At 36.8% G+C, this 18941-nt stretch overlaps 1 protein-coding gene across 1 annotated transcript in view; it reads left to right on the top strand.

Moving 5' to 3' along the window:
- Nucleotides 1-820: 820 nt before the first annotated feature.
- Nucleotides 821-18941, top strand: part of LOC147069838 (uncharacterized) — a 33795-nt gene continuing 15674 nt past the window's right edge. The window contains exon 1 of the mRNA XM_085950267.1: nucleotides 821-1287. Within this exon, the coding sequence (XP_085806393.1) occupies nucleotides 1132-1287 (156 nt within the window). The 5' untranslated portion in view covers nucleotides 821-1131. The remainder of the gene's footprint in view (nucleotides 1288-18941) is intronic.

The following is an 18941-nucleotide window of genomic DNA, read 5'->3' on the forward strand; positions in this document are numbered from 1 at the left end:
AGTGCACCGGAGCGCCGTTCCGGTTCATAAAATCTTGAAGATTATCGTTTTGTCACATGGAAATAATATTAAATTGACCGTTTACGATATGCCATATATTAAAAATCGAACACACTTATTACCATGTTTTTATTAGCTCGTATTCTTGTTTGTCCCGTACAATATTTTTCTTGTTTGTCCAAGATTTTTAACTAACTTCCCGACTAGCTAGACATTTGAAACATTTAGAATATATCAGAACACGGCGGGAATACATTTTTAATACTTTTGGCCACCTTTAAGCAGAATTGAATTCATTTTCAGTTATTTCTGTTTTGTATGTTTCGGAAAAAAATCGTTGAAAGTAATATTTACTACTCACTATTATTGGTTGCTTAGAGGGTCTTATTAACTAAATTTTTAATATATACGTGCGTTACTATGGAAATCAATATAAAATGTCAAAATGACATTTCTCTATTCTATATTTAGTAATACAAAGAATTGTCAAGTTTATAATATGATTCAACAGAAAATTAAAAAACGTGGTATAAAGTTCTTTTTATCTTGTAATTATTTTATAAAATACAAAATTATCGAGCGCTGAATACGTATATAAATAAGTGTAAAATAAAAACTTTGTGGACCGCGAGACTGAAAAAGTTGCCGGCCTCTGGTCTAGATTATAATTTGACCGAGAGAGTGTACTTTATGGTTTAATCAGTGAATAATCTTGCAGAAACGCGCAAAAAAATCAAGCGTTGAAACCTAAAGACACGCAAAGGACCTACGAAAATCAAGTTCCGAGGCATATTTATAAGATGCGTGCTTAGAATTTCTTGCCATTTCTTAGTCGATCATTACCGCAGGACGAGTGTAAGCTCGCCGGCGGACGATAATCAATAATTTATATTAAATTACGTACGGCTACAATTTGTAAAAAACATTTTTGTCGCTGGGAAACAATATATATTTTAATAATATTACTAGTGTCAAGCGAAGATAACAAACAATATTGACAATTGACAACGACATCAGGTTTTGACGTTTCGCCGTTCGAATTTTGAATTTCGCACCGAATACATAATAATATTATTAAAACAAGAACATTAATTTTATTGTCATATTTTTTATTATTTTTTAATTATTCAAATGGCTGTCAGCGTGATTTTAACCGGTCGGTCGAATTGTTGTGTAAAGAAATTATTGAAGATGTCAGTTTTGGCTGTGTTTCTATTCATGAATGTCGTCAGTGCATATACCGATTATTGTTCACTGTGCCAGGACCATACGATGTGTAATTATCGGGTGAGTTTTCAAAAAAAATCTTTTCCCTTACATAAAACATCGATTAGATAAAATATTATTTTATTTGCATCAATTCAAATATATAAATAATAATATTATCTATTTAACAGTAGCGAATGGTGGAGAAGTTCCACCATAAATAGTTGACATTAAACTTTGTTAGTCATACGTATTTGTTTTTATTGAACTAAGACTACAATTTACGGTATTGGTTAGTTTTTAAAAATCAATTAAACCTTGCCAATACCAATCCATAATAATGTTATACTTTGGGCGATACGACAAAATTGTTAACACTTTTTCAGTCAAACTTATTGTTTTCGTTGGATTAAGAATACATATTGCACATATTGTTGGTTTATTATTTTAAATTCATTAAACCCTGCCTAAACCATTTATTCTATCTATAAAATATCCATAGTTATGTACAATTTAATAGTATAATTTTATAGGTAGGCGAATATTTTACAACGTTTTTCTACGCTCGTATTCTTATTTGTCCGGTACATATCTTGCAATCGATATTTAACTAACTTCCCGACTAGCTAGACATTTGAAACTTTTAGAATATACCAGCACACGATGCCAATGCATTTTTTAATGATTTTAGCCATCTTTAAGTAGAATTGGATTCATTTTCAGTTAATTCTGTTTTGTATGAAAAGTTATTTCGACACCATTATTGTCCTAGCAACTAAATTATTAATATAAACGTGCGTTACTATGGAAATCAATATGACATGTCAAAATTACATTTCAGTATTATTTCTATCAAGTAGATTTTTTTTTCAATTGATTCAACAGAAAATTTTAAAATATTGTAAGATATAAAAAGTTCTTTTTATCTTGTAATTATTTTAACTATTATCTATTATGACTTGGTTTCGCAGGGTTTAATTGAATTTAAAAAAAACTAACCATCACTATCTGTAAATTGTAGCCTTCTTTCAATGAAAACAAATACGTATGACTAAATAAGTTTAGTGTTCACTATTTATGGTGGATCTGACGGCCTACCTACATCCTTCGCCATTAGTATATAATATGTCAATTCATCTGCAAGTGTACCTAAGAACATTTTCTAGTGAACAATCAGTACCCATCTAATACAGTGTAAATCATTTTTTTTGCCATATCATACGCTAACCGAAATAGTTCAATGGAGCTGCACTCGTATCAATAACGGAGGTTTTTAAATCACGAAATGCAGCGTCGTCCTGATTTTTCCTTGAGGAATGCTGTACTTTTGTTTTCTCATAATGTGGCCGAGGTACTGTTCTTTTTTGGAGTTGATACTATGTAGAACTTCTTTATAATTCGTTTGAGAACGTCAACATTTGTCATCAGGTCATTCCAAAGAACTTTAACCATCTACAGCCACATCCAGAAAGCCTCAACTTTCAGTGACACTTAGTAATGCCAATTGAGAGGGCAATAACAATGTTTAATCGAATCGCTTCGGATATTGATATATTCCACTTACGTGAGTTGGAATTAAATGGACGTTGTTTTATATTTTTGGGTCTATCAACGTAGTTCACTCTGTGTGCTTCCATGTAGGTACTTTTATTTCCTTATTTCATTATTGAATTAATTACTCATATAACTCAGTATTTTTATTTGAAAATTGTTAACACTATTGTCGTGAACGGTTTGAATTTATAATTTATCATGTTCATTACACGTAAAATAAATAAGTTTGAATTCTAATGGATTTAAGTTTTGTATCTACTATTCTATTTGAGTCGTTTTTTGCGACCAGGGTTTTGCCTTTCGGCATATTCAGGCGTGAGTTTGAATATTAATTTGAATACAATTAGAGTGTGTGTGTTTCCGAAATATTTATAAATCCACCGCACACCCAGTATCTGTTCTGTGGTATGAAGGTATTCTGAGGGTGCAGTAAAGCAGCACCGTTAGGCAGTGACATCCCAAGACAAAATGCCGCCCCTAGGCAGTGCCAAAATGCCGCCACATTTTTTATACAGTACTTTTTATCATTCTTTCATGACTCCAATATCTAAGAAATGTGTTGTATGGATACATTACTAACAAGATATAGGCACCTATATTACTAAATCTAACTTAAATGCCATCTCTACTTCATTAAACAATATTGCGAGTCTACGGTTTCAGATAGGTACATTTAAAAACACACCTGACAACTTCCATATCTTGCGAGTGACTGTGAAGAACGCGACGTCTAAGGACAACGGAAGTAAACTAGACATCGCAAACCCAACAAAAAAATAAAGTCCTGTTGAAAATTTTATAGTATATATTATCTAATTAATAGATATATCATGTTGTTTCCAACCAGTGAGCTGATTTTTTAATGGAAAGATATTTCCGTTATTACTTAGCTTAGGTAGCTTTCTATATATACCTAATGATTCTCCTCGATTTGCCGCCCTTTGAGTAACTGCCGCCCTCAAGCGACGCTCAATCTGCCTACCCCCACGGGACGTCACTGCCGTTAGGATGCAAGCATAGAGATTAATATTATCCTTGTAAAAGTATTTAGCAGCCTTCTAAATACCATACATAATAGTTATGTGGATGCAATATTGTTTTATGAATCTGACAAAACATACTTTATTGTTAAAAGAATACTAACAAATAATTACAAGATAAAAAGAACTTTTTATATACTTACAACGTTTTTAAATTTTCTGTTGAATCATATAAACTTGACTTGACTAGCTTAAACGATCAAAAAAAAAATTGTACTTGATAGAAATACTGAATAATGAAATGTCATTTCATATTGATTTCCATAGTAACGCACGTATATATTATTTAATAATTTAGTTGCTAGGACCCCCTAGCAACCAATAATGGTATCGAAATAACTTTTTATACAAAACAGAATTAACTAAAAATGAATTCAATTCTACTGAAAGATGGCTAAAAGTTTAAAAAAAATGCATTGGCATCGTGTTCTGATATATTCTAAAAGTTTCAAATATCTAGCTAGTCGGGAAGTTAGTTAAAAATCGATTGCAAGATTTGTACCGGACAAAGAACCACCGGAGAAATAAGAATACGATATAAGAAAAAAACGTTGTAATAATAAAATGCAATTATTTAGGAAATTAATTATTACAAATAAATTCATGGTCAGCAACATGAATAAAAGATAATATTATATTTTTCGTGTAGGACACGTGTTGACTTTGAATTATTTTCTTGAATTCATTCGATGACTAAGTTTATTGTTTAAACCTTGGCAATGACATTTAACTCAGATGTTTTAAATTGTTTGATTTCATTACTCTCATCGTATATATATTTGAATTGCATGTGTTGTTTTTAGATGTTTATAAATATTATGTATAATTTTCTATCACGCCAAAATATTGACATTATTTGATCGATAATGATTTAACCGTTTTCAAAGCGTGTAAAAGATTTGTAGAAGAATTTCAGCAGACATTTTGGGCTATTGGGATAATATCCATTGTGAAATATTTGATATTAAATTTATACATTGTAGTAATACTGCAAGACGTCGTTTCCCTTGCTACTTAATGATTTCTCTGAACATAGATCGGTGTATAATGGGCAAGCTAAATTTTATTTAGTTATTTACATTGATAGTGATATATTATATTAATGATATTTATATGAGTGTGAAACATGAATTATTAATGCGAGATAAATCCAACATTTACGCGGCTGGGTTTATTATTATATTAAAGATCACAAAATAAATCAATTAATAAGGAAGTAGACAAGAGTGCGCGATGTGATTTAGGTTCACTGGACATATGCCGTTATACAGTGGTACCCAAGGGTCACCAAACGTCCACAATGGTGGCATAAAACCCGCTGGATAGACGAACTCATAAAGTTCAATAGACGTATGTGGCAGCGATGAGCTAAGGACCGAAGAGTGTAGGAAGCTAGGGGAGGCCTTCATCAAGCAGGCGTCGATCGTCTGACTTCTGCTAACGTTGATGTTGGGTATTCACTACCAAATAACAAGTTCCGCACATTTAGGAAGTAGTACCGGGCAGGGAAACTCGTTTTCAATTTTGCCATGAGAAAACCCGTGTGACCTCGTCGTATTACTTGATTCGTATTGCAGAAGTGAGAGAAAGAGATGTTGTGGATGTCTGCGTTTTAAATGGATGCGTAGTTTCTTCTTACTGTCGCACAGTAGGCTATTTGACTAATAGGATAATGGTTTTACGTTAAGTGCAACGGGTGCCCAAATGAAAACCATAATTTGTAATTTTCACGACAAATGGGAAATTAAGAATTTTTGTAACGCCTAGGTCTAATTAGTTTAAATGGAAGAATAACAATGCAAGTGTGTGGTAGATTACTGCAAGTTTCAATACTGGATAGTAGATCGCAGCCTATTTAAAATTGGACATGCCTGGAATAGGTTAATAGTTGGTGTTGGTTCAAGACAATTCTGGAGAAACCTGGCATCCTCGTTAGCGAGGACTTCTTATTAAAGACCGTCCAACCTCTTTACCCGACATAAAATTCATGTCTAAATAAAACACGGTTCTTATCGGTTTACACTTTATAAGAAGTCGACAGCAAACAATTTTGAAAATAGCCGATAATATACTGGATTATTTGTTAGGTTAGGTTAGGGTTTCATTATTGAATTTATGGATTTTGCCAAAATCAGCTATGGAAATTCAATTAATGATCATTTTGAATCTAATAAAATTGGAGACCGTATAGTATACGGTCATCACTTTCCGAAAAGAAAGCTCACGGCGAACTGTGCCACGGTGAAATGTTTTACGTACAATTTGCATGTAACCGAATTTTTTATGTAGCATTATATATCCCGTTTACACGTCCATGGATTTACTGTTGACAGTAGGTATTATCATAACAAGAAAATGTATGGGGAAACATGTATTATCCTGCAGCTTCAAGCTTGCATGCATGAATCAAAAAAGTTTGGAAGCTTCTGAATTTTCATGTGACAATAGGGATTTTTACACCTGCACCTGCGCAGTAGAACGATAGTGGCGAACCTGTATTTTTAGAACCTGTCAAATAGTACCATAAAATGACAACATCGCATCTCGCTTACACTTGAAGAATGAGATTGGAGAGACAGTCAGCACTTTTACGCGTAAACAGTTATTGTCACGATAGTTTAAAATACGCAGTATTTTGCTGTCAGTAAATCCATACACGTGTACAGGCGCTATTAACTATAATTAATCATTTTAAATACGGCGCGAGAAATCGCGGAGAGATTATGACATCAAGTTTGTCAGTGGAGAGTTTTTAATAAAGCGTAGAACGAAGTTCACGGTCAATACCATAAAATGAATATATTATTATACATTTGTTTTTATTATTTCCAGTTAGATGTAATATTGTGAAGTAGAAAATTTTAATATAATCGTCAAGTCCACGTGTATCGAAAAGAACACGAGACATGGCAACAGCTGAACTGGGACAGTAAGAAACAACTTTTTCGTCAAGGTATCACTGTTGAAATTTGTGTAGTGTTATGTTGAAACAGTGGTGCGCAACTTTAGTGTTAATAAGGCCAATTTAGTTTAATTAATTGTTTGTGGACGGTATAGGGAAGAACAGGGTCTATTTAACGCAAAAGGCGAATTTATTACTTACTTTATAATTTATGGGTGAATCAAATAATATCATAATTATTTATATCATGTCCGGAAATTTATACGTATGCAGTTCGCCGTGAAATGTTGTATCGGAAATATATGGTCGTATATTAAAGACCGTCCAAACTCTTCGGGTCGTATAGTACTGAGATAAAATTCATGTCGAAATAAAACACGGTTCTTGTCTGTTTACAGGAAACCACGGCAAACAAATTTTGAAAATAGACGATATACTGGATTATTTATTGGATTAGGTTAGGTTACGTTAAGTTTTTATTTTTGAATTCATTAATTTTGCCAAAATCAGAAATGACCGTATAGTATACGGTCATCTTTTTCCGATCAGAAACCTCACGGCAAACATGTAACCATAAATTATATTGCGGATGTTTCGTTCTGCAGGTCAGTTGTTCTCTTTACAACACAGCATACTTAATAAATATTACGTTTAAGTAAATATGTGTATTGTAGAAGATCAAAAATAGTATATAATATGAAAAAATACAAATTTTAATAAACTATGTTTAAAAGAAATAAGAGGCGCTCTTGAGCCAATGCATAATGGCAGCTCCGGGTTCGACCCGGTGAGGTCATAATATATATTACTGCACTACTGTTTCATTACACTACGCTCATTGAGCCTCATGGCCTGTTGCAGTGTTAAAAAGAATATTTACGTATTTATTTTATACATAAAATCGTGGGGTTACTGTCAAAAGTTGGTAAGTACTTATACTTACATATAATAATAATATATAGACACATACTCCATTGTTAACCCTAAAAACCTAAATTATCGACTTACCAACTTTTGGCAGCGTACCTGCGATATTTTTTTTTTATAAAATTTATTAAAAATAAGTTACTAATCGGTAATAGATACGAGTGCAGTTACACCGAACTGTTCTGGGTAGCAGATGATCGACCTGATAGTCGTCAGTTAGGGGATGGTACGATAAGACGAGAATGTAATAAGTAACCCACTATGGGTGAGCGATAACGCAACGGCTTATAAGTGGGTCTTGGGTTCATGTCCCGGATCTGGAAAAAACTCATGTTGTTTTTTCTCAGTATGTGTTTAGACCCAGAGCATGGTCTTAATACGTTGAGCAAATGGCTAACATCCATTTTTCACGAAGCCTTTCCACATGTGACTGTATGGTCACTAAAATAAACTATTAACTCAGATCCCCTTCACGTAAAAATCACCAATCGTAAGAAGTGTTACATTGACGATTATAATAAATAATAATATATTCGCTCAGTTGCTACTGAAGATGAGTGTCGAGAGTTTCATCGAGGGCCAAAGAGAAAACATGTTCAAAATCAGCGCACTTCACATTCTAGACTCAGTTTGCCTGCGTTGGACTTTCCAATTTTTTAGACATGTTAACAGGGAGTATTACAATCTAGAAAAAAACTCGTTGTATTTGACTAGGTCAAAGGTAAAAGATAACGTAAAATATCTCCTTTCATGATAATTGACTAAATTAAAAGAACAAAGGAAGATTATGTCGTGGAGAATGCTTTCGGATGGCCAAATAATTAATAGTCGAGATTCTCAGTCACGAAGTGTCGACCAAGAAGAATACATTAGTCATGGCCCCCACAAGGGGAGTGGGGCTGACAGGGCTCTAGTCTGGGGGCCCGGGTTCTAGTGGGGCCCGGCTTGGCGGGTTGACCTGATAAGTGAGATAAACACACATTACAAATTTACCCTAATGGGGAATGAAGTCGCCTGCGGCGCTATTGTATTTGTAGTCTTAAAATTTTAAAATATCTAGTTGTGTGATGCAATTTTTCATCACTGTGTGTCGAAATTCGACAACTCCATAATTTAAGTGTATTTATTAAACAATACAAAAAATCACTAAAAATACACCGAATACCCTTAATTTTACCTGAAACAATATTTTAGAAAACGATTCTGTAAAAAGTCACACTGCCTTTAACCCTAGCTATGGGTAGAGGGGCCTGCGAAATATACTGGCACATGGGTGTCCGCTTCAAGATGACGTAAATTGTAAAGATCAAATATCTGATGCATTTTAGTCGCTTGTTTAGGTGTTTTTTCATTTTAAAGTTGGACATGTTTTTTATAATCACTTAATGATTGATTTATTGACAATAGATGCGATACTAATTGCATAAGGTAGAAAAAACTCTTCAGTTTTTGTTAATGGAAGTGTAATTGACGTTAAGTAGGTAAAAATAAAAGTATTGTCTTATTCTTTGAAATATACCGCACCGATATTAATTAATACACAACCATTCACAAGACGTTTTAATTCATATAGCTTATATTTCGTTTTTGTATATTATCTTACTGTTGAGGGCTGTGGGTTCTTTTAAATCTCCTACTTATGTAAGCCAGCGATTTATTACAGTGTATCCATATAATATTTTGGTTTACTAAACTTTGTGAATCACTGAAGCCTTTTTAAATATAGTTTATTCAGCGATCTTTATCTCTAGGTAACAATAAAATAATAATAATTAATGAATTTCAATCAATTGCATCTATCCCACCAACCAAGCTTTACATATTAACCTACAATAGAACAAAAGGGAAATGCTACAGAGGTAGACCCCATGCGAGATGACAAGACGACATCACAAAAACAGCGGGCCCAATTAGGCTACAAAGACAGTGGGATTTATTTCTTTGGAGGAGACCTTCACCCGAAGAGGGGTTCTTACAAACCAAGCAAACTAGTATCTTAGAATTAAAAATATTATTTAAGTTACAAATACAAAAATATATAACATTATATAATTTAGAAAAACACTAACTGAGAGAGTATATCACAACCAATAGAAAAAAACTTTTTTGAAAAAAGTAAGCTAACCGGTAGGGAATCGAACCCGGCATCTCCAACGGGTAAACCCCCCAAACTCGTCGCATTCAGCCATTATGCTACGGAAGACATACTAATGACGACATATATTTAAGCTATTGGCTATTAAATACCTACCACTCAGCGCTCTTCGAAATCATGTTACTTCGGCAATCGATTTTTGTTTATTAAATCAAAGTAGGTAGTTATTTTACTATTACAACGATTACTAACCGACGTTTAGGAATTTCTCCAATATTTTTTAAGCAACTTCTTGTACTTGCTAATAATTTTTAATTAACTATTTCTTTTATTCAAACGAATAATTCACAAGATTTAAGAATATATCATTCTGATTATTGAACATTATATAATTTAGAAAAACACTAACTGAGAGAGTATATCACAACCTCAGTTCAACCTCAGCTCAGTATCAAATCTCAGTTAGTGTTTTTCTAAATTATATAATGTTCAATAATCAGAATGATATATTCTTAAATCTTGTAAATTATTCGTTTGAATAAAAGAAATAGTTAAACAATAATATAAACGTTACGAAGCACTGTTTAATATAAAAACATTATTTATTAGTATTATATCCTAAATAAAAATCTTAATGTATGGCAGTTAGTAATATATGTATTATACAAAAACATAAAAATAATAATAATTAATATTATATAAACTAGATAATAAGTAGATAACACAATCATAGATAGGTAGATATATATACATAATAGATATAATCATAGGTTATATTATTATTACATTACATTACATTAGATATAGTCAATTCACTGTCATTTACTTTTTTGTTTGTAAGAAATAAAAAAGGCTTTTTTATCATTTTATTAATAAATTTCAAAAATCTAGTTTGGGAATTAAAAAAACATGAAACTGGGATTACTTATAAAATTTATTAGCACAAAAGCTCTCTCTCTCTCTCTATTTATTATCATCGTCATCAGTCGGGGCCGATCCACTTCTAGATGAAGGCCTCCCCTAACTCCCTCTACTCTTATCGATCCCTAGTTTTTCACTGCCACGTAAATTCACCGAACTTTATGTGTTCGTCTATCCAGTTTTAGGGCATCCCTGTGGGCGTTTGGTGCCCTTGAGTACTACTGTATGACGGTATTTGTCCAGCGGTTCAGCAGCCCATTGCCATTTCATCTAGTTGGCGACCTATATCTTCCTTCACTCTTATATACTTCCTTATTTATTGGTTTATTTTATGGTTTTACCGCGTTATGCCCAACATGAACCTTCCATGCCACGTTGCGTTATTCGGAATTTTTGTCTTACAATCTTATATTTAAAAGTGACCTCTCAAATAGTCTTAAAGCGTAAAATGTTATGAAACAATAATAATATTAGAGTTTAATTTTATTAGTACAATTAGTACTAATTCGGTTTGTATTGGTATGTTATGGGCCCTTTTGATAGTATATGGCGGACCATTGTTATACCTAGAGTAATTAATTTACACTGATTTTGTGAGAAACATGCATCTTTTAATGTTATGGTATATTTTATTAATTGTGCGCCTACTGGTTTGAACTGTTTCGAGGTCCTTTTTAAATCTTATGACGAATCGATTGCGTAATTTGCGTCGAAGAAAATCGCCGCTGTTTAGATTGGAGTACAAACATAATTTAATATAACTATATTATATTGTATTTGACTTGCTCGAAACGGAAAATTTTACGAACCGGAGCGCTCGACAATTTTACGAAAATGTTAACATTGTTAGCTAATTGTATTATTATGTATTTTATAAAAATAAGAGTGTTGGATTTTTTATTATATGACATATTATTATCTAGTTCAGACGGTCAAATAAAATTTTCCACGAGACGGAGCAATAATTTTGGGGCTTTTATGAACCTGAACGGCGCTCCAGTGCGTTCCGGTCCATTTCAAGCCTTAATTTGACAGATACTTTAAGATTGTTGATTAATTTAATAAAATGCATTTTTTTCGGTACTTATTCCACTTTTATTATTTAATAGATTTGGACCGGTTTCGTCTGCCTCAAAGGGACATTTCCAAATGTTATTCTTAGGCTGACGAAACCGGTCGAAATTTATTTAATAATACAAGTGGAATAAGTACTAACAAAATCGCGTTTTATTAAATTAATCAATAATACAATGCAGTAAATGAATTGAGTCCAGCGCTCGAAATGGAAAATTTTACGAACCGCATTCGCATGTATAGGTAGACGTCACGCAATTTCCATTATGCGATATCAGGCATCGGGAATTTATAGCAATATGACCTTTATTGTAATGGCGTTAGAACAGTGTTTCTAGTGTAAATGTTCATTTGAGCGAACCCGTTCAAACCGAACCATTCGGCAGACCCGACAAAAAGCATCGGGAATTTATAGCAATATCACCTTTATTGTAATGGGGTTAGAACAGTTTATGCCATTCGGCAGACCCAACAATAAAGTGAGTGTCATTTTTTTCCCCAGATGATTTTCCATATTAATGTCATTTATGGCATCAATTGAATTGCATTATTAATGATCATAAAACGAAAGCGTTGTAACCTAGCAATTAATAAAAGCTCCTATCTCGTTTTGGATCACATTAAAATAACCTAACACGTATTAAGTCAGCTTACGAAAACATTACTGATAAAAATGTCAAGAAAAAAACATAACTCAACCAAAGTCTAGAAACTAGTTAGGGTCAATCCATAGGCCAAATATAATACATTATTATAATTACGTTAATGCTATGACGGAATGTTATTCATGTTTTAATATTAATAAAATAACTTTTTGTTATTTTAAATTCGTAATAAATGATGCTTTATTTTAAATTCCTTGTAAATCTAGCATACTTACGTCGTGGTATTGAATATTTTACAAAGGATATTATGAAAAGACATATTTTTTTTATCAAATTGTCAACCGAAATAATTTCGGTATTAAAAACAGAAAAATCCGTTCTTTTTCAATTTATTTCAATTTTCAATTTATTTATTTTACATATTGTGGACATTACAAATTATAAGTTTAAGACGTTCACAACATGACATTTAGAAACAAAGAAATATTATTAAAACAGTATTAGGTACATAACAAAAGAGATAGATCAGTATTAAGTTATTCTACAGTATAAATATGTAAATACAAAAAATATTAAGTATATAGGTACAAGGAAGTATACCGGATGAGCTAAGCAGACCCTATTTTAAGAATTTATAAAATAACATCCACCTATACTCATCTCATGTAGATGGAATATATCAACATCCGAAGCGATTTGGTTGAACAGAGTTATTGCCCTCCCAATTGGCATCACCAATGGCATGTTAGTTCTGCTCCTCGAGAGAACAAACAACTGATGCTCCCGATTTCTAAGATAGTTATCAGGGACACACAAGTCAACACTACCAAGAATGGCAGAGTAAAGTAGTTATCTAATTATAATAGACTTTAATAGAGGTATTTATGAGTGGACAACAGTAGCAAAGGGTGGAGGTAGGCTTTTAATATCCGACATAAATAGTGCACAGTAAACTTTCCGTGTTTGTAAGCAACGTATTTGTTTTTGAACATACAAAATTTTGAAAACACTCCCGAGAAAATATAATAATATATTGATTATAACCAATAGAAAAAATCTTTTTGAAAAAAGAAAGACACCCCGCAGGAATCGAATCTACACCTCTCGGGTATCGCGCCCACGCACATTGACCACAATGCTAAAGGAGTCATATTTAATTACGTCAAATTTTAATTAATGGCTTTTAACTCATTTTCTCAACATCATTTAATCTCAACACCGCGACTGACTCGTTTGGGGTAGTTGGCCATTAGATATAATTAACATGTTATGTAAATGTGGTAATTAAAAGGTAATTAAAAGGTCAGCAGAGATTGTGAACACTGAAGCGCTTTCTAAAATGAGCTACTTACTGGCGAAAGGCTTTTGTGTTTTAAATCAAAGTAGGTATTACTTTAATTACTAACTGACGTGAACTAAGACTACAATGTGTGAAGAGTGTTTGTTAGTTTTTAAAATTCAATTAGACCCTGCCTAATTCAAGCCATAATAGATAATCGTCAAAATTATACAGTTATTAAACAGTACATAATTTAAGATATTTTATAAATAGAAGAATATTTTTTATCGATTAGGGTTTGGTTTAGGCAGGCTTTAATGAATTAAAAAAAAAACTATCCATAACCGTCTGTAGTATGTACTCTTAATTCAATGAAAACAAATAAGTATGACTGCAAAGTGTGCAATATTTTTGTCGGATCGCCCATAGCATACCTACATTATTACGGTTTGATTGAGGCAGGGTTTAATTGAATTTTAAAAAATTACTGGCACTATCTGCAAATTGTATTCTTAGTTCAATGAAAACAAATAAGTATGACTGACAAAGTTTAGTGTGCACCATTTATGTCGAATCTTAACGGCCTACTTCCACCCCTCGCCACTGGTGAGCAAAATGATAATTATGTAAGTAGGCTTTATAATTTGATGGTTACTTCATCATTATTAAGATTATTTTTTTCGTTCTTTTTACCATATCCGATTTTAATAGGATCGTATGAACCTCCACAGAATGGAGGTTTGTATTAATATTTATTTTTATTTTTACGAGAAATTGATGTTACACACTTGATCAACCTATTAGGTCCATACTCTGACTCCAAACACACGCTGAAAAATAATAGGACTGTGTATTTTCCAGATTCCCAATTCTCTTATTTTTGTATTCACTTGGCATTTTCATTTGAACTGACGTATGGGGGACACTCGAATGTGGTTGGAATTTTGCAATTAGCTACATAAGCAACGAAGATTTTATTAGGTTAACTGATAGAGCTTGGAGACAAGGAAGCAAAACCACTGTGTCTGATTGAGATTAGGTTTGTCTGTCGTTGGAAGAGGAAGCCCATGGTTCTTGTCATGCCTTCAATATGGTACGCCAGAGTAGGGAATCTAATCCCGAGCCAAAATTTTTATCCCGGGATTTCGGGATTAAAATTTAACGATCCCGGGATTGGCGTTTTTTTCGGTAGTTAATTTTTTTTTATTTGTACAAATAGCATTGGTAAAATCAGTCAAAAATGTCCAGTAAAATTTATACAATATAAGACATTTAATGTTAATATTGTATACGTTCAATCTTGGAAATACATGGGTTTAAAGAAGAACCCTTAAATTAGATCAAATGATATTCACTTGTATTAATACATTATGTAGTAATAAATAAATAGGTAATATAAATTTAATATAATATATTAAGGCGTGCAAAGTTATGAAGTGACAACTCTACATTTATCATAAAAAATGTTCTAAAACGGTGTTGAAGGTGGAAATATATTTTTTTAAAATATTAATTATAAGAGTACATTATTCTCAGAAAGAATATCGGAAAACCATCTTGACGAAAGGAATTTACCTTACATACCTAATAGAAACTGCTCATGCACATAAGAAAAATTATAGAACATTGAAGTTAAATTCCCTCCACCAAAACCCGCCCCGTACCACCCTCGGTCTTAATCGAGAGTATCACGGGACCCATCAATTGGTGATGTGAAGCATCTAAAAATTGGCCTGGGAGTGTCCTGGGAGAAGATGCCCAAGACTTAGGTTGCTACGCTCAAAGTGAGCTCTGACTGAGTTTACTGAGTTTACTCTAATGCAAAGTGCCAGGGAGAGAAAAAGCACATGGAATTTACTTTAAAGAAAAAGAAGCTACTATTTTAATATAACAAAGAACGAAGCTAATCATACAGGCAGCAAAATTTATGTGAAGAGATCTTCACGCCCGTAGTAAGACGCCGCAAATTTTTTGAATGCAAGATAGTTGGCCTTAGTAGCAACCAGGTCGGACGGGCCGATGGGTCCAACAGCTGGTTGGACCGACCTGAGCATTTCCTCCCGTTCGGAGCACATACTCAGACACTCCCATAGGATGTGATTGGCATCCTGTACCTCCCATCCGCATGGACATGTCGGATGGCTTACAAGTCCAAGCTCAAAGAGCTTGCCAGCGAAACCACCATGACCAGTCACAAATTGACTGGTGTAATGGTCTGGAGTCAAATACTTGGTTATCTCCATTCGCCACTGAATGTCTGGACAAAAGCTGTATGTGTGCCGGCCCTTGGTGGATTCGTCCCACTTTCGCTGCCAGGTCTTAATGGCCGCATCTAGCGACATGAGTCTAATTTTGCGCTTCAGTAGTGCTAATCCCTCGCCGGCTCGTCGAGGGGGGGGGGCAACGTCGGCCTCCTCACCTTTGAGGAGCAACACTGAAGCGCCGCTGACCTGAATGTGCAGGTCAAGTGGGAGAATACCGGCCAGGACCGGGAGCGCGTCGGTTGATGTCGTACGGTAGGCCTTGGTAATGGACAGGAGCGCGCTGCGCTGTCCTCTTAAAAGAGAGATTCTAAGTTTGACACTCTTGGGAATACGCGGGCACCAGGCACTGGCGCCATAAGCCGCTATTCCCATAAAAATGGCGCCGTAGGCGATCTTGAGCGCCCTTACTTTTAAGCCCCATCCTTCACCAGCCATGCGGCCGATCCTCTGGAAGGCCACCCCAGCCTTGTGGACTTGGGTTTCGGCATGGTGTAAGAAATTTAACATTGTGTCCATTTTGACGCCTAGATAGGTGACGATCTTCGACACTTTCACTCTCGTGTCACCGAATCGGACTGTGGGTAGTCTCGAACAGCTAAGTCGTCTCGGTCCTTTAAGGACAATGGATTCTGTCTTGGAAGGTGCGAATGATAGTCTAGTTAATCTACCCCAAGCCTCAACTGATGCTAAAGCTTCGCCAACGGTGCTCTCAATCTTCGCCCTGCTGTCGGCCTCGACCAGCAGCAGCGCATCGTCTGCGTAGGCAATGACAGTACAGTCGGTTGGAAGCGGAATTCTAAGGAGATCGTCGAAGAGTACGTTCCAGAGAAGGGGCCCGAGGACTGAGCCCTGGGGACATCCCATGCTGGTTTTCCTCTCTATTGTTGTTGATCCAACACGAAACTCGATCGATCTATTCGTGAAATAACTTTGAATTGACGCGAACAAATTTCCTGGTAGTCTCTTCAGCCGGAGCTTTCGAAGTATAAGAGGCCAGGACGCACTATCAAACGCACCTGCAATGTCCAGGAAAACTCCTAGGACGTATTTACGGCGAGAATTTTCAGCAATGGCAATCACGTTCCTAATGGCGTCGACTGTTGATTTGCCTCTTCTGAATCCAAATTGCTTATCGGAAAGCGACGAGTGTGTCTCCAGGTGGGCTTCAATCCTGTGGCACAGTAGCTTCTCCAGCACTTTGCCCAGAGCGGGCAGAAGTGTTAGAGGGCGGTAGGCTTTAGGGCTAGACGGTTCTCGGCTGCCAGCTTTGGGGATTACCTTAAGTAAGCCCCTCTTCCAGCAGTCGGGGAACGTGCCGCTTCTGATGCAGTCACTGAAGAGGGCTGTAATCTCAGGCGCGGCGATGACCCATGTGCGTTTGACAAGTAAATTGTCAATGCAGTCCGGGCCCGGGGCCTTGCCAGCAATCAACGAACGCACGATGTGGTTGATCTCCTGTTCGGAAGGCAACGATGAGTGATCCGTGTCGATGGGAAGAGAAGCCTCAAAGCGGGCCATCCTCATGGCGTCATCGTCCCTGGATTCATCATCCAGGGGGATGAGGGCCTCGAGTAGGACCGCAGCCGTTTCAGACTCGGTACTGGTGAATCCGCCACCCGGTTTCTCGATGCCGCACAAGAGGCTCGTCGGTCTGAGTCCCAGCCTCAGTGCGCGATATGGAGGACCCCAGGGGTCCGAACCTCCCTCAATGGTGACGAAATTACGCCAGTAGTCTTTCTTGGCTTGAGTGATCGCTTTCTTGTATTCCGTTCGAGTGGATTTGGCCATGGTTGCAAGGGGATCGATAGAGGCAGGTGGTTGCTTGCGCAGGCGTGCACGTTGATGGGCCTTACGCGCTTTTCTGAAAAGATCACGCAGGCGAGAAACATGCTGCGTCCACCACGGCGACTGGCTTGGTGGTTTGGGCTTGCAGCGTCCGAGTGAAGCTTCGGCTGATCCGGTGATGTCTGCAGTCAGTCGTGAGGCAGCCGAGTGTAGGTCCGGAAATCGGGTTCTGGATGTCCTGTCAAGCTTTTTGAAAGCGCCTCTTCAAACTTTTCCCAATTCCCGTCGCGCGTTCTAAATCGCGCGGGAGGGGTTGGGGAAACGTCAGAGCCGCCATCGTGCGAGGAGTCAGGGGCCAGCTCAAAAGTGATCAACCAGTGATCACTCATGGAAGCACTCTCATGGACTCTCCAGCCGCTGATACGTCTCGCGACGGACTCAGTGGCCAGGGTGATGTCGATGTGGGTACTTCCGGAGTTTGCGTGCGACACAAAAGTCGGCACGCTATTAGGGTCGTTGAGGACGACCAGGTTGTGCTGATGAACCAACTCCTCGATGACGTCCGCGTCGCACAGGGGGGTATCCACGGGCGCCCAGAGGGGGGATTGCGCGTTCGCATCCGCACAGATGATGACATCCCTGCCACCAACTGCGCGTAGGATGCCGTCGAGCACTGATGCCACGTGTTCCTTTGTACTCTTAAAGCTGAAGTAGGCGGAGATAACCACCACGCTGCCTCCTCCGGGAAAGCTTATGTCTGCACACGCGACTAACTCAGTTGACAGGTGCGAGAGCGACAGCACGCCAAGGCGAGGGTCAAGAGCGAAAACGCAGGCCTTCGGCTCAGCACCCCTGGCGCTGACGACAAGACCCGCACACCCGAGTCCCTTTTTAGTGGCTTTTGGGCCCCTTTCAGTGGCCCAGTGGTACGGCTCCTGTACCAGCGCCAGAGACAGGCCTTTGGCCCGCATAGTCTCAATTAACTCCGCCGAGCCGGTGTCGCTCAGGTTGACGTTCAACTGAGCGAAGGAGGTCATCGCGTGGCAGTGCAGTCCACCATGGCCCTCTCACGCAGTTCAGCGTGGAGCCTTGCTGGGCAGTCAAGACTGCCGGTGGAGTGGTCCGACGGCTGCTTGTGCTTGTGACAGGCTACGCATTTGGGGGGGTTTCCTTTGTTGGGGCAGTCCTCGCGGTCATGGCCGGTGATGGCACAGTGGCTGCACGTTGGAGTTTTGCTCGTACATCCTTTGGCCATGTGACCGAAAAGGTGGCAAATATTGCACTTAACT

Source organism: Rhyacophila brunnea, unplaced genomic scaffold, assembly GCF_057557595.1.
Source record: "Rhyacophila brunnea isolate RB1 unplaced genomic scaffold, BYU_Rbru_1.0 scaffold_23, whole genome shotgun sequence".
Taxonomy (NCBI): domain Eukaryota; kingdom Metazoa; phylum Arthropoda; class Insecta; order Trichoptera; family Rhyacophilidae; genus Rhyacophila; species Rhyacophila brunnea.